The sequence below is a fragment of the Protopterus annectens genome, chromosome 4.part0 (genome assembly GCF_019279795.1).
Source record: "Protopterus annectens isolate FY-2018-M chromosome 4.part0, PAN1.0, whole genome shotgun sequence".
Taxonomy (NCBI): Eukaryota; Metazoa; Chordata; order Ceratodontiformes; family Protopteridae; genus Protopterus; species Protopterus annectens.
In genome coordinates, this window is record NC_056733.1 from 1,835,029,020 (window position 1) to 1,835,045,920 (window position 16,901).

Below are 16,901 nucleotides of genomic sequence, written 5' to 3' on the forward strand. Positions count from 1 at the left end.
TAGTAGTCTACAGGATTGTTAAAGTAGATGGGAACCACAACACTCATCTCATATTCAGAGCACTGTTTAAATCTATTTTAGTATCGTATACGTTGCACATATGTCATTAGCCACAACCTTTGTAACAGTGCTGTTGAAATAGTCATGTGTTAATGTTCAACTGCATTTCTGTGCTTGTCTTGTGGGGAAGATGTGGTCAGTACACATATATGCCTGACATTTACAGAGATTGAGGATACTGATAGTGTCAGACAAAAATACTGTATATTAAACGTCCTAGGACATAGTGATAGTGGTAGTGTAAGGATTAGTAAGGCTTGTGAATTAATTAATTAATTAATTAACAATTTGTCTTTGTTGTCTAGGAAATTCCAACTGGGCACTGCCCATTTTCAGTGGGAGTATGGGGAGAAAAGCTCCATCACAGTACACTTACATTAACAAATTAATTTCAGACAGTTCTCAAAAAGGTGTTTGTTACTTTCTGTGAAAAAACAAGTATAATTACTAGACAGGTATATACAGTAAAGTATTTACATCAGCATGTATAAGTCTATACAGTTTTGAAACTGAAATTTTGCAGGAAGAAAATGGATTTATATTGTAGAAGTGCAAACATAAAGAAGTGTAGGTTTCTTACATTTCAGTGCAGAACAGTTTATAAAGAGTTCAAAATATATAATGAAGAGTATAGTTGATAAGTAAGTTCTAAAATCCATCCCAACATTAAACAGTGCCAATAGCAGGGAGTAACAAATGTTCTAATGTAGGAAAAGACATGATGGTCATGTTAAGAGGGCAGGGTTCACAAATAGCATTTATTTATTTATTGGCATGGTTTGCCAGGATAGTCCACTGGGCTGAGCAGAGCCCATTTTCAGTGGAGGCGTGGGGAGAAAAGTTCCAAAAGAAACACATTTCGAATATACAAAACACACAGGATAAATGTAGTACAAAGTAGTTCATCTACAGTTTACATAGTGGTATGGGTAAACTAGAAAAAAATTAAAGTCCTTATTAACTCTAATACAAAAGCACTATAACTTGTATTATTGCAATAACTGATTAAGTATGAGTAGTCATGTGATACTGCGTATAATAGATGCAAAGCCAAAGTTATGATTGCATTTGTTTCCTTAAGTGTTACTTAGGAATCTTTGACAACGATGCAGCTTCTAGTTAAAGAATACCAGACCTTGCCAAGGCCTTTGACACTATCTCCCACTTGGATTACAAGCAAACACTCTCAACTCAGCAGTAACCCATATACAGTTTTGTTGGCTAGCTAACTTGCCGATTGACAGAACCACATGATTAAGGTCAAGCGGTTATGTACTCTAAACAAACAAAAAAAAAATGCAACCTGTGTTGTTCCTCAGTGTTATGTCCTGATCCCCCCTCCTCTTTGGTATATATTCCTCTGATATATAAAAGCCAGCATCAAGGGACTGTGGCTAGTTATGTTTATCAATGATTGCAAACTGGGGTCAATATCAAATCTCATTCCGATACTGAAATTCTTCAGCAAGACTTGGACCAAACAAACATCTGGTGTATTAACCATGGGCTTACTCTCAACACCAAGAAATGCAGCATACTTTCCTTTGGTAGATCTAATGCTACTGTTTACGGTACAGATAACATTCCCCTTAAATATGACACAGCCATCAGAGAGTTGGGCACACGTGTTAGCAGATTCTCTGACATCTCTTTGTGGCAGCTAGAAAGTCATTCTGCCTTGCAAAACTCATCCTTTGTGGTATATCATCAAGTTAAAAATAAATTATAGTCCCACTTTATTCATCTCTTATTAGGCCTTTTTTTGAATATAGTGTTTCTTCACCAAAAAAATCTCGGGTCTCAGTACCTTAGCTACTCTTATAAACTGATACTCTGGCTAACATCAGTGATTGAAACAATACTAATTTCTTGGACTTTAATCACACTTTGAATTAGGAATAGAGTCCATTCCTATCATGGTATTAGAAACCCAAAGGACTTGGAAAAATTAAAAAAAGAAGTAAACTAAAAAACATGGCCTTCTCAGTTTAATTTATACTCCTGAGGGGCAATCTCTGCTTAGCCTTCTGTGCTATGAACAACCCTGCACTCTTTGAACTCCTTCACCTAAAGCAAGCACCCAAACTAGATAACTAAACGTTTACTACTGCATCAACAACCTAATGCATCTCACCCCTTTTTGGAATAGACTGCCCTTACCTTTCACGCAGAGTACTTCTCTAGCAACCTTTAAAACCAGTCTGATTGAAAGGATGGGTGCTCACAAATTTTGACCGGGGATATATGGAGAAAGTCTTCTTAATGAAAGGCATTGTTAGTCTCATACCAGTACTGAGTGATGTGGTTGAGTTTCTAGATGGTTGAGCCTATAACCAATATACTTCTGTATATGTATGTACCTTGGAGCTACCAGAACACACATCTTTGGTGACAGAACTGCTTGGAGGCTAAATAAGACCAGATCAATATGCACACAATTGTTCACCAGTATAAAGATTACTGTAGACACGGCCTGTGGTCCATGGGTATCTTCCACTGCCCACAAGTAATTTTTTTTAAATTTGAAATTCTAAAATCTTATGGCCACCAGTTATATGGTCTGCAAAGTCACACAACCGGTATTAAACAATTGAAACATAAAAAGCACATAAATATAAACCAACATGCATCACAGAAAAGTGCCGCTTGGCCATTTGTTTCTTCATTGACATGAAAAAATGTATGAATTTGTGACATTTTTCTATGTAGTATTTAAAAAGTATATGAAATTGTTACATGTTTGTAATTACATTCTAGTGGGAAATTTGTCTTATTCATAAGATGTGATGTGAAATGTATGGCAGACGTGCAACAGAAAAATATAATTATTCTACACTGTGATTACAAGATTTGTGACTATTTCTAGGCTAGGAAGTTAAAAAAAAACTGCAGTTTCAGCTAGAAGAGTATTTAAAGAAATAATTACTCAGGAGTAGGTAAACAAACTCAGTGTGTAAATGTAAAAAAAACTCTTCTCCTTTATATCTGCAGTCCATATGAAATTATAAAAATCAAATAGCTGATGAACAAAAAATAAAAAGGAAAGAAAGAAAAAAAAAAAGAGTTGAAAGAAGAGAAAGGAAGAAAAGAAAAGAAAGGCAGGAGGAAGAACTACCCTGCACTTGTACAGACCTTTAAATTTTGCTTCTGCAGTTGTATTTGCCTTCTTTCTGGAAAGTCAGCCATTGTAGCTTAGTGAACAGTAATTTTTGTAGCCACGAATAGTCCGGAAAATGTCTAGGTGTAGACTGATTTTTTTTTTTTTTGTAATCTATTCGTTCAGAGGTTTTTGTTTTCTGTTTGAATGGGCAGGTTCATACTTATCTGCATATTTAACTATTAACTGTGCTGCATAAATAATTATTCACTTTAAAGCAAAAAAATGAGACTGGTAATTTTTTGACTTACTTATTAGTTTATAAGAGGCTATTCATTGTTAAATGGTGATAAGCGGATGGTATCCACTTCCAACTAGTCAGACCACTCTGCTACACATTGCCACATACTATCATTTATGTTTATAATTATTTGGCTTTTAAGAAGGGTGAAATAGTAAATGGTCACCAGCCTAATGTGGAGTAGTGGCAGTTTACTACCTTGGATCAAGATGGAAACCTTTAGCGTTGGAAAGTATTACCAGCATTTCCCGAAAGTTAATGTGTGTGATTTATGTGTGTGATTTATGTGTGTATATGTGTGTGTGTGTGTGTGTGTGTGTGTGTGTGTGTGCGTGTGTGTGTACATGTATGCATGTGACAGTTAATTCAGTGCACAGTTATTGTGTGCAAGTGAGCTCCAGAAGGCAACGAAACCCAGAGGGAGAGGTGAGAAAAGGGCCAAGGATCTAAATCAGTGGCTGTGCTTGGTGGTGTTTTGAAGTCTGTTCTTGAGAGTGCATTGTATAGGCCTGTAACCAGGCAATAGTGCATATTTACTACATGCTTCTGAGACCAAGCTACATTTAGTGAGTTGTTCAGTTGTTCACATTTTGCACCTTTTTTATACATTAATCTGTAGACAGTGGTATGATTAGAGAGACCATACCCATGATGGCCATTCAATTTTAGTTTTTTTTTTAATTTTAAGATAATTTAATGGTGGACAACAGAGTGAATCCAAGGACTGTAGCCCTTGTCCACAGTAATGTGTACAGTCAGTGTGGGTCATGAAAATATATCTGAGAGTGTGGATGCTTCATTTTTTAAACTGGATGGATACCACTTGCAGTTCTACTGACTCTGCCCTACCCTGCAATGGTAGTGAACTCGCCGAGCTAAGAGCCGACTTGAATGCACTACGTGGGGAGGTTTCCAAGTTATTGACCTTGTTCAGCATGAACTTTACCAGAAATCAGCCTGATAACAGGGCATCAGGCAATGAGTCGCATTGTCCGTCAGACAGTAACACCGGCAAACAATCTACAATTACTGAAGTTGGCGCCGAGCAAATTCAAGCGGAGTCACGTATTGTAACACCCACCACATCTTCTCCGGATATCCCTAACGGGCAAGAAGAATACTCCAAACGTGGGTATAACATCGATTTACCGCTCTCTGTGGGAAGAGTTGATCGTCACAAATTGGACGCTAAGGACTTCACTTTTGACTTTTCCTTCACTAATCTCGCTGAGGAAGCGAGAAGGACAGGCACCAAGCCTAAATCCACTCAACCTGTACGCACGTACAGCCAGGTCTCACATGGTCCAGGCGGACCTACAGGTACTGTTCAAAATTCGAGTAACAACACTATTAATCAAAGCAAAAGACAGTATAATTTAAAGGACTTCTTTACCAAAGACTGTAATTTCAATAATAGTGGTAGAGATAATATCCATGCACCTATGGAATTTCATGGTAACTTGAAGGACACTATTTACTTATTTGGTAAAAAGTTGAACATTATTAATGCTGTTAAGCTAGACAGCGCTTATCTAACACATTGTATGTCTCTTAAAATAGTACCCATGGGTCTACGTTTCTACAAGGAACCCATTGGCGTTGATATTAATAGTGAAACTAAAAAAGAATTCAATGAATTGTTTGATTCTTTTGGATTTGATTTCATGAAGTTATTAATTAAGCACAATGATATGAAACTTTGTAGAATAATGGCAGAGGTTGAAAGGATTAATCAAGTGATATTACATGATTTAGCCTTCCCACAATGGGAAAATTTGTATAATAAACAATTTGAATCTGCTGAATTTAAAGCCAAAAAAGCATTAGAGAGGAAAAATAAAAAAGTGAATAGGGATATGGATCAATATTCACGTCATGACATGTACAAATGGGATAACAAAGATCATTTTTACACCAGGGAAAGCAATTTTTGCAATGATTTTGTTGAGCAGGAAGCAAGGCATGTTGTTGGGAATGACAATGATTTTTTTCAGAAACCCAAGAGAAGGTATGTTCCAAGATGGAAACAGGGGGGTGGATGGAAGAAAAAATACTAAAATGTGATATCAACACTCACACTACACAGGAGCTTATTGTCACTCCGCAGGATGGCATTACATATGAACACAATGATTTTAAGATATTTAATTATTGCAATGTTCATCTGGATACTACATATTTCAGCCTTCTTTCCAAAGGTATGAATTTCATACCTACTACTCACTTTAATATTGTTGACAGCGTAAATGAACTGAAGTTATACACCAGAAAGTTAAATCTGGCTTTGATGTTTAGAGACCAATCTGAAACTACAGCACAACAGGGGAAACTTAAGAAAAAAAGCACATTCATTCCCATTAACAATATACTGATACAGGTGTATGAAAACAAAGTTTCCAGGGAATTATATAGATACAACAATGTAGCCAAACACAATAAAGCGAACAAAAACCTCACATTTGATGAACAGAGATTATTTGATGAGTTACGACACAATAAAAGTGTACGTATAATGAAACCTGATAAGGGTGGAGGAATCGTATTATTTGATGCTACTTTATATAGCTCTATTATACATGGCATCTTGCACTGTTCAGGAAACTATGAAGTGGTGTCGATGAATGAAGTAAATTCAGCTTACAGAAGGATAGACATGTTTCTGGATGATTTTTTGACGGAAGGTAGAATCACAGTAGATTTGCATAAATTCATGGTGGTAGAATTTCCCTACATGGCCACTATTGTTGGCATTCCGAAGGTGCACAAAAACATTTTAGAACCTCCTTTCCGCCCCATCATTTCAGGGAGTAGGTCAAAAACTTTTCCCTTGGGGGTGGTAATAGACACCTTCCTTAAATCTATCAGCTTGGAAATTAAACATCTGGTGAAAGATTCCTGGACATTTTTGAAGAATTTTCCCACCGATACCAAATGTCAAAATTTAATAATGTCATCCATTGATGTAGTCGATTTGTTTACATGCATCCCTCACAGTGAAGGGATTACTGCTTTTACCAACAGCATGGTTAAACACACTAAAATGAGCTGGGACAGGATAAGATTGATATCAGAACTGATGAATACAGTATTAGATTACAACTATATATTTTTCAAGGGTGAAAGGTTCAGACAAACACAAGGTGTAGCTATGGGGGCAGCTTGTGCCCCCATCTATGCAAATTTAGTGCTATTAGATTGGGAGGAGACTCATATATTCAACAGCAAGTATTCTGAGAATATTGTATACTACTCCCGTTATCTAGATGACATTTACATCCTGTGGAATGGTGATTACAAATCTTTGGATGATTTTGTCATTTATTTGAACAACAGCTCTACATTTTTGAAATTCACCTTTGAATGTAATTCAACCGGAGTAGCTTATTTGGACACCCTAATATCCCACGATGGGGTGAGATTTAAATCCAGGATACACAGAAAAAGTACTTTTACCAATTCTTATGTAGAATATAGCAGTAACCACCCTGATAAACTCAAACACAATATATTCAAAGGACAGCTCGTTCGTGCACTTAGGATGACATCTGATTATGCAGATATGATTGAGGAAGTCACTTTCATCACCAATCTATTTAGAGAAAGAGGCTATGATGAAAAACTGTTGACAGACACTAGCAAATATGTTATTGGTCAGTGGGGTAAGAAATATACACCTCTATTAGGCACCAATACCAACGAGGTGACAGGCACTGTTACCAACACTGCTCAAGTGGATATTATAGATACTAACAAATTTAATAGAGCATGCATTATTGAATATGGTCCCCACTCTTATGCAGTAAAAGACATCATGAACAAGAACTGGGAATTATTATACAATGACAAAGAAATATTGAACATTCTTGGTCACCAACCGAGGTTTGTCTACAAAATGGGCAGGAATTTAAAACATCTTTTTGAAAGCAATAATAAATATAGTTTGATCACTGACACGCACACAAAGAAATGTGGGGCATGCAATCAGTGTAAAGATATTTTAGACACAAGCAATATTATTTTGGACAACATAAACAAGACTTGTGTGAGGTTTAGGAAAGGCAATTGTAACACTAGTATGATTATCTATCTAGCTAAGTGTATGTGCTGTTCCGCCTACTACATAGGAAGAACTCAGAGACAATTCAAAAAAAGAATTTATGCTCATGGTTATTGTATCAAAACTAAGGATACTAAAAATGCCCTTTTTAGGCACATAAACAAGGAGGGTCCTACACATCATTTCAAGTTCGCAATATTAGAAACCGTGAAAGCTGACCCCAGGGGAGGTAACATTAAAAATTTGTTAGCCTATAGAGAATACTGGTGGCAGTTATACACTGATGCTATGACTGCACCAGGTATTAACGATTACATTTCAGTGAAACCAGTTTTAATGCTGAAAAATTGAATTTCATTAACAACAAATACATATGTATTATAGGAGTTTTTAGTTTTGACATTCAAAATTTTAATTCAATTTATTGAGACATGATGACACAATTATTGTATGAAATTCAAATTGATTTTATTGCATTCATCATTATGTGTAAATTGCACTTTATTATAAGTATGCTACGGCTTTAAGAAGTTTTTTGGCGCCAATTTGAATAGTATTTAAAGTGTTTTTTAGAATTTGTACTTTGTTCTGATGAAGCTCGTGTGATACGAGTGAAAGCGCTTAACCCCTTGGTTAATAAAATATCTTGTGGATTTTTACAACAGACTGGTTTTATTTCTCAGCTGAGCAGTGAGTAGTTTGCGTGTGGTTACTACGTTCATTTTTTAAACTGTGGTGAACAATAGTAGGTCCCACTCAATGATCCATTTAACATGATATGTTCTTATAAGTCAGCACTTTGTATGAGACAAAGAGCACTCCCTCCGCTATATGGAGGAAGTCAGTGATAGAAGGTTAAACCCACTCTACTCCAGTGATGTGAGAGGAGAGTGGTGAAACATTTTATAATCTGAATCTTTTCATTTTAATTTATTTAGCTCACATTAATTTTGTGTACTGTTTATGTATTGCCTTGCTGACTTTTCTTTCATTATTTTAAGAACTGTAGTAGATTGCTTAATTACTCTCATTGTTTTAGAAAAGTGATACTTTTAGTGACAGGAGTATAAAATGAAAGGTACTGAATTTGTTTTTCATCTCCTTAGGTTTCCATTCTACTTTGAACTGAAGATGGCATTTGTTATATGGCTGCTATCACCTTACACAAAGGGCTCAAGTGTTCTCTACAGGAAGTTTGTCCATCCAACCTTATCCAACAAAGAGAAGGTCAGAGTTTAGAGAACTGATTGTATGTGAAAACAAGAAGTGTAATAAAATGCATCTGTTAAAGAATATTGAGTGAGGTGCAAACATATTTTTTTCAGGTAAAGGAAGTATGACTGAGCCTCACCTCTGTGTCCAAAAAAGGGATACTTGGGTCAGCCCTTATTCTGTAGCTCAGCTGTCCCTGATGAGGACTGAACATAACATAGGTTCATAGGTAGGTACTAGGCTATCGGCCCAAGAGCCTACGTAAGCCTAGCCAACAAGGTTACCTGGCTTACAACACCCAAGAAAGTTATTTTCCTGTGCCACTGTCGAGCAGAGACACAGAAGTGATCCTCTGGGTGCATTTTTTATTTCCCATCCACTCATCAAGATTTTTCTTGAAGAGTGCTAATGAAGAACTTTGCTTGACATAGATGGGTAGCCTGTTCCAGAGTATGGGAAGTCTCTGGGACAGGAATCTATCCCTCCAGCATGTCCTGTTTATTGTGATGACAAGGTTTAGGTCCCTAGAGCGTGTAACTCAGAGGGATTGGGATTTCTTTAGGTGTAGCATGTCCAACAGCTCTGGGTTTGACATAGCTTTATATGTTAGGCAGAGATCACCTCTATTTTGTTAATATTTAATGTTTTATTCATTTTGAAAATTAAGCAATACCAACAGTGCTGGGGGAAGGAATAATAGATAATACATAATAATGATCGCCTCACAGTAAGACGCTGTCCGGTTCGATTCTTAGCTAGAGCGTCTTCTGCGTGGAGACATGAGTGAATGGGTGTACCTTCGTTGAAGGTTGTGCGGCAGAGCTGGCAACTCTGTATGTAAAAAATCAACTGCCAATCATTAGCGGACTGGAGTTCTGCTGTGGTGACCCCTAACCGGGAAAAGCCAAAAGACACAACAACATAATAATGATACAGGAGTAATATATGGTCTGAGTCTCTCTGTTTGTAAGTCACATTTGAGTAAATACTCTTTGCAGTATAAAAATGTGCTGCCAGTTGAGCATGCCCATTATGATGTAGATTTCAGTGAGCATCCCAATGGTCCTGCAGTGATATGGATGACACTCTGTTGGACAGTACCGTAACCCAGACAAGATCTACTATTTATCTTGCATGCCCAGAAAACCATGTCTGTAAATCCCTATTCCTGTTTCCAGGAAGGAAAGCATACTGCTCCATGTACTCTCTCTCCTTTGGCAAAACTCTGGAAAGTTTCAAATTTATCAAATGCAACTCTTGTAAGTTTAATTAACTCACCTTGCTTATTAGGAAGCTTGTTTCCTTGGACTGCTTACCATATTCTGTCCCAGTATGTTTTTTTTCTTTTTTTAACAAGAAACATCTTTATTGCATGTAATGTCTCAAGATGTTTTTTTTTTACACAAGAAACATCTTTATTAAATTATCATGTATGATGTAGATAGTCTTACATTTATATAAATGAAAATAAACCGTACCAACACCCAACACAATCTCAGTTGCAAACATACATTACAAACCATGCCGGCACAACTGTAGCTACAAAAATTATACATCAGTCATTGTTAGTCAGCCGTTACATAGCTCATTCATTTCCTGCCTTCATTTAAACCTCATCCCTCCTCTGCATGTGTTGATCCAACACTTCCCATTTTTCCTATGTAATTTGCTCCTACCCTTTTCTAAAGATCCCAATTCTAGTAGTTTTATCTCTGTTACTATCTTCGCTATTTCTATTAAAATTGGTTTAGACTTTGATTTCCATTTTCTAGTAATTGCTTTTTTGGCAGCCATCATAATTAGGCTCAGCAGGGCCTTACTATGTTTAGGCAATTACAATTCTGTATCATAGCTCAAAAAATCATTTCCTTAGTTACAGCAGTTTGCTCACCCAGCATCTCGACAGAGCAGTCTGCAGGGAATCTTTAAAGTCTACCATCTTATTAGACTCCCAGAAAATTTGTTCCCAGTTGCCTTTTTCTTCCCCATCACAACTTCTGTCCCAAAATGTTTGTGGAAATATCTTGCATTACTTCCTCAACATGCTACTCCCTCTTCAAGACAATAGTAGCTGCTGAAGGCACAAAAGGTTGGATCTACTCCAGCTGCCTGGATCATCACTGAAGTCCATTGGGGCCATAGCACAGAGGGAAGAAGTTTGAGCATCTTTTTCAAATCTCACAACAACCTATCTGCTTGAAACCTTGACCTTACAAGCATAAACTAATGTAAAAGTATAATACCAAAGCAAAGCAAAGCAAAATGTCTTACCAGAGCCACTCTGCTGTCTAAAGTGAAATGCAAAGTTTTTGTGGTGTAAAATAGTTGCAAAAGAGAACCAAACATCACCCCAGTGTACCTCTAAAATGAAATGATCTGACTTGTTTTCCATCATTAAAAGTTGCTAATGCCTAACGTTTCATTATTGTAGAAATATGTATAAGTCTTTATCACCTCCATCCTCTACTTAAAATTTAGAGTAAAAAAATTGAGCTAATTCATCTTTTCCTTCAGAAAGCTTACCACTGCATAAGTTAACCATTGGTTGAGAAGTATTCCTGATTATGGTGCGGCTAAGTCAAATGGACTTTTTCCAAAACTGTTACATACATGGAACACATTCATCAGCATTCCCTGTTGGAATCCTGTTTCATACCTATTTCAAAGTCAGAATTGAAAGGCCAACTCAGGTTTATGTAGGCCCATTTCTCTCCTGTCCTGCCACTTTAACATTTTAGAGCTTTTAAGTATCTGGTTGAAAAATAGCATGATGTCTGGTGAAAAACATTACCTAAATTGCTCTGCTTTGCTTTACTGAAGAGTATTCACAGTACAGTGGAAATGGGTAAACTCACCTGTCTGTTTCTAATTGATGTAACTAAGACATTGCCATGTGTCCTCTCTTGGCTACTTTCAAAACTTGTGGCATATGGTTTGTGTCATATTGTCATACTGGGGGTTCTTTTGCATACATGGAATCATCAAGAAAAGGAGAGAAATATTTTTGAAACAAATGTCATCATTAGGCCTTAGTGAGTACTTTCACTTGGTGAACCCTATTTTTTACAAAATCTCAAAGATATTGATATATAGACTATTTATATATCATGGAGGAGGGTTACAAATGAAAAAGAAGACTGGGTGCACACATCCTAGGTTAAAAAAGTGTCAAACTTTGGCATACACATACTGGCACCAGGACTAGGAAAAAGACATTGTAGAGTCCTTAGAACATGGAAGTGTTCCTGCCCTAGGGCAAACTGATGCTTCAAAAAAAAAAAGCTATGTCTAAAGATTAATGTTCAATGTTAATAAAATTATAGTTCCACAATAAACTAGGGAGATAAATGCAAGAATATATAAATCCTATCTGAGAATGGTGCATGCCTTCTTGCCTCTCCAAAAAAGGGTGTTACTGTCTGCATACCTCTCTGGTGTTAGATTTTGTTGAAAGCAAAAGTACAAATGGCTAGAAGCATATATTACACAGCTGGGGTTCTGTCAGAAGAAACCATTGTACACCGATAAAACCCACACAGAGACATGGAACATATTCAGCCTCAACAAAAAAGGATTTGCAGACAAAAACTCAAGCAGAAAACCAAACACTGTTATATGGCAACACTACTTGATGTAGCACCCTGCCATTAGTCATTTGCTGTTGAACACATTCTGCCCAGACAGCCATTGACAGACACTTTTCGGTTAGAATGCGTATGTTTGACTGTAATGGAAATTAAAAATATTACGGCCAACTTACTACTTTTTAGATAGACTGGAACCCCTCTTCCACTCACATTCAATCATTTTCATCACAAATCCCTTACTCATCAGTTACAGCCACATTACTGAATGTGTATACCTCCAAACAAACAAAACCAGAAGTAGCAGAACTGAAGGACCAAATTAGTAAACAACAAATACAGCAGCAACAACACCCAAAGGATCCACCATGGCAGAGTGCGAATAAAATCTTTAATAACCAGGATCCTGGTTATTAAAGATTTTATTCACAATGTGTATACCTCAGATATCTGATACCATTAAAAATAGCATCAGTAAAGTATTGTAGCTGGTTTCATACAAATGTGCACTACTTCTGCAATGCCAGAAGTATGACTGCTTAACTTGAACATATCATTTTCATCCACATCTAACCTCTGCAATTTGTCTTCTCAACTTGTCTGCTGTCAAAACATAGTGTGCAACGTACTGCATCCTTCACACCCACATGTGTATCAATCTCTTTTCTCAAGAATTAAGGAGAAAGCTAAAATGTAATGGTGGACAAAGGACCAAAATCAGGGACCAACATCTCCTTTTTAAGAATATTGCAAGGATAATAGGCTTTGCAATAGCATGTTTTTTTGAAGGGTATTAAGTCTGAAGCTCAAATGTCTGTTTAGCGACTGCAGTACTCACTGATTTGCCAGAACACCACGCATTTTACAACTACACAGATCACAACATGAAGCAAAATCAGGGATAGTTGGGAACGTCTATGCCCCTCCACACACGCACATGCATATGCCAATACACACATGCACAGATATGTATATAAAATATGTATAATACATTATATATGCTGTCTCTTACATATACACTCACATACGGATGTCTCACCTGAGGCATCCTGAGCCAGTTAGCAGCGTAGTGATATGTCTCTTGAGTAACATTTCTCACTTCCTCAAGGGCTATAGCAAGGCAGCCTATTGCCGAATTAAAGATATTTTGTTTTGAATGTCCTTGGAGAAAAACATGAAGTCAGAAAGGTGAGTATTATTTTTAATTTAAAAATAATTGTTGACTCTCTGAATTTAACTTTTCTTTTTCTTTTTACATGAATGTTTTGCAGTCCATCAGCCAGTACCATGTGCTGTCCATGGCTTTGTTCTGATTTGTTTGTGCTTTATTGGTGAACCTTCACCTATTTCCAGATATTTATGCAGTCCCTGTTCAAGTACTGTTAAATATATTTTGAGCAAGACTTGAGTGAAATTCCAGTTAGGATTGCACTGCAAGAGGAAGAGCAAGAAACAGAGAGCAAAGACTACATGTTAAGCCTAGATGAAAATGCTCGAAGGAATACCTGCTTTATTTAATGGAAAAGGATGAGCATATTAAAACAGATGAGTGAAACATACTACAGAAAGTGAATAAGATCCAAAGTGTTAGAAGAATCATAAAACTGATGAACACAGTAAATGGGACTATAAAGAGATATTCTTGTAGTATAACAGAAATAAGCAGAATGTGCTACTGTGTAGTTAAACTAATTACAGATAAATTAGTACCAGTAAAACACAGAAGACACAAGCAGAATGCCAACTTGGAAGCATCAAAGAAAGAGAACTGTAAAGCAGCTAAGTCAGGAAATGTAATTACTACAAGGATAAAGAAAGGGGTATAGACAATCAAAATGTCCGGGGGGGGGGGTCGGTTGCTCAACTGTTAGCACACTTACCTTTGGTTCTGGATGTTTAGAAGTGTGTGGGTTCTGTTCCCTCTCCAGATGAATGGGTTTATTTTTAGTCAACAGTTGGGAAAGAGGATTAAAGCTTAGAGCTCTTAACAGGCTACTTCCTGTGGTACAGGATTTAAATCCCTCAGCTTTGATTTGTCTCCTGTGTGACTTTGAGCAAGTAACTTAATCAGGTAGTGCCTTTGGACAATTTGGAAATTAGGCTAGTCTCATTAATAGTCTCCTGGAATGCATGTATTTGTCTAGTAACTTCTTATGAACCTAACATAGATGTGACAGAAGTCACACACAACACCAGAACAGATCAGGATTTATCTTATACCATTTTCAACAATAATCTAAAATATCAGCACAAGTAGAAAAACTCAGAAGGGATGTAAAAATATAAAGGAAAAATATAAAATAAACAATTCATTGATGAGCCAAGAAAGGTTTATAGATGTTGGAAAGAAAACAGCAACAACAATATTAACACCATGTAGAAAAGAAGAAGTCAGTACATTTTGCAGAAATTTTTATGAAGATTTTTTTGAACATAATGACACTGAATAACTGGAAGAGGTAAACAGTAAGAAGTGCTAATGTAGAGTGTATGAAATGGAGTAAAGTAAGAGTCAGAAGATTTGAGACACAATTGAGAAAGGTTCCTAACTAGAAAAAAATAATTCTGATTCAGTACTCTTCTAGTTAAATGTGTTAACATCTTTGCACAAGTATTTATTCCTCAGGAGAAACAATATTTATATTTACATCCCAGACAGACACCAAACCTGATTAACATTACTGTTCCTTAAGGATGAACCTGCAAGCTATCCTAAGAACTACAGAGCAGTAATGTGCTTTTTGACAATATATAAATTATATACTGGAGCTGATGCAGGCAGGGTTCATTGTTACTCAGAAAAATAACAGTCATGGCAGTGAAGAGTAAGATAATAAAAGAACATTGCATGGAAAAAAGGCTCATCTATTATTAAACAAAGCTGTATTGGAGAGCTATAAAAAGGGACAGAACCTTAAGTACTGCCTGGATAGATTACCAGAAATAATTTGACTTCACCCCACATTCATGGGTTTGGCTTCATTGGCCTGAATGTTCACATAAAGGCTTAGCAAGTAAACAGTAAAAAGTCATGGACATTTAGAAACCATATGTCTGAAACACTGTATGTCCTTAAATGCATGTATTCCACAGGCCTCGATTACACGAGGTTTAAGGTGCAACACTGTGGTTTTCTTGGGGTTTTTTTGTAGTTTTTACATTCATGGTTGTGGAATGTTTCGAGATGTATAAAATACACCCTATACCAATAAATTACATAGCACTAGATGTGAAAAAGTGGCAAACCAGTTTACAGCTAAGTAAAGATAAAAGGGTAATAATTATCCTAGGAATAAAAATCCAAGGGGGATATTCCAGTGTAATTCTTTGTCACCTGTGCTGTTTTGCCTTGCCATTAACACATTAAACTGTTTACTTAATAGATGAGGTTATGGTTACAGGTTAACTTCCAGAAACCAATATTGGCATCTCCTCTTCTTTTTGTGGGTAATTTAAAACTCCATAGCTCATCAGATAAGTGCATGAAAGCACAACTACAAATGGTTAAAATATTTTCAGACAATGCAAGAATGACATCTGGCCTTGAAAAAGTACAAAAACAGCATTTATAGTAGGAAATCTGAAGCACAAAGTAAATGTCAGCCTGGGAGAGGAGTATAATACAAATATGCTTGAAAAAGGAGTTTATAAATATCTAAGAATAGATGAAGAGTCAGCAGTAAAGTGTGAGCAGACGAGAATAAAAGTAGAGAGTATTTTAGAAGACTAAAAATGATACTGAAAGTTGCCTTGTCGTCTAGGAATAAAGAACAAGGTGTAAGTCATCTTGTTCTTCCTGTTCTAACATAAACCTCAGTGTGATTGACTGGCTGCGTAAAGCATTGGATCAGTTAAACAAGAAAACTGTTTCATGTTTATCAAGCAATATCTGATGCAAGGAAAGACTATATAATCACTCATTCTGAAGAAGGTATGGGCCTCCTTGAAATTGACTATAAGTAGAGGTCTGCAGTTGTGGGACTACATGTATATTTACTGACACCATCAGAACCAAACACAGTAAAAGCTCTAAATATGAAAAAAGTACAGTTGTGTAAGTTGCACTTACCCATAATAGTAGATGTTCAAATTTCTCACTGTTGCAATAGTCTTGAGGCTGTAAGGGTTCTTCACCTGCCTAGGAAACAACAACCAGACTTATTCACAAAGTCCCCCCCCCCGACAGCTTCACTGTGACTACTGATTGGCTTGCCCCAAGGGGGGAAATTAGCAGTCAGATTTCTTCAGGACTTTCTTTCCCGTACAAAGATAAGAGGCTAACAATCCTAAATCAAAAAATAAAAATAACGAAGAAATATTTAAGGAAGAAAACACATACACCTCTACTTTTTTATCTCAACTACAACTATATACAAGCATAGGGGTATGGAGGGTGTGTGCAGCTACTTTGATAGTGAGTAATTTGAACATCTCTGGTAAATGTAGCATATACAACTGAACTGTTTTCATCATTCCCAATGCTGCAGTAACCTGTAGGCTATATGGGGTGATTCCCAAAACCTATCTTACATGGGGGAGGTAGGCTATGGATCCAGGAGCCTATGGAGAATGGTCCTAGCAAAGCCTGCC

At 36.7% G+C, this 16,901-nt stretch overlaps 1 protein-coding gene across 3 annotated transcripts in view; it reads left to right on the forward strand.

Moving 5' to 3' along the window:
- The window catches only part of REEP2 (receptor accessory protein 2), a 795,838-nt gene that overhangs the window by 389,857 nt on the left and 389,080 nt on the right, over window positions 1-16,901 (forward strand). For all 3 annotated transcript variants that reach the window (XM_044069516.1, XM_044069519.1, XM_044069518.1), the window contains one exon: window positions 8,622-8,742. In XM_044069516.1, the coding sequence (XP_043925451.1) occupies window positions 8,622-8,742 (121 nt within the window). The remainder of the gene's footprint in view (window positions 1-8,621; window positions 8,743-16,901) is intronic.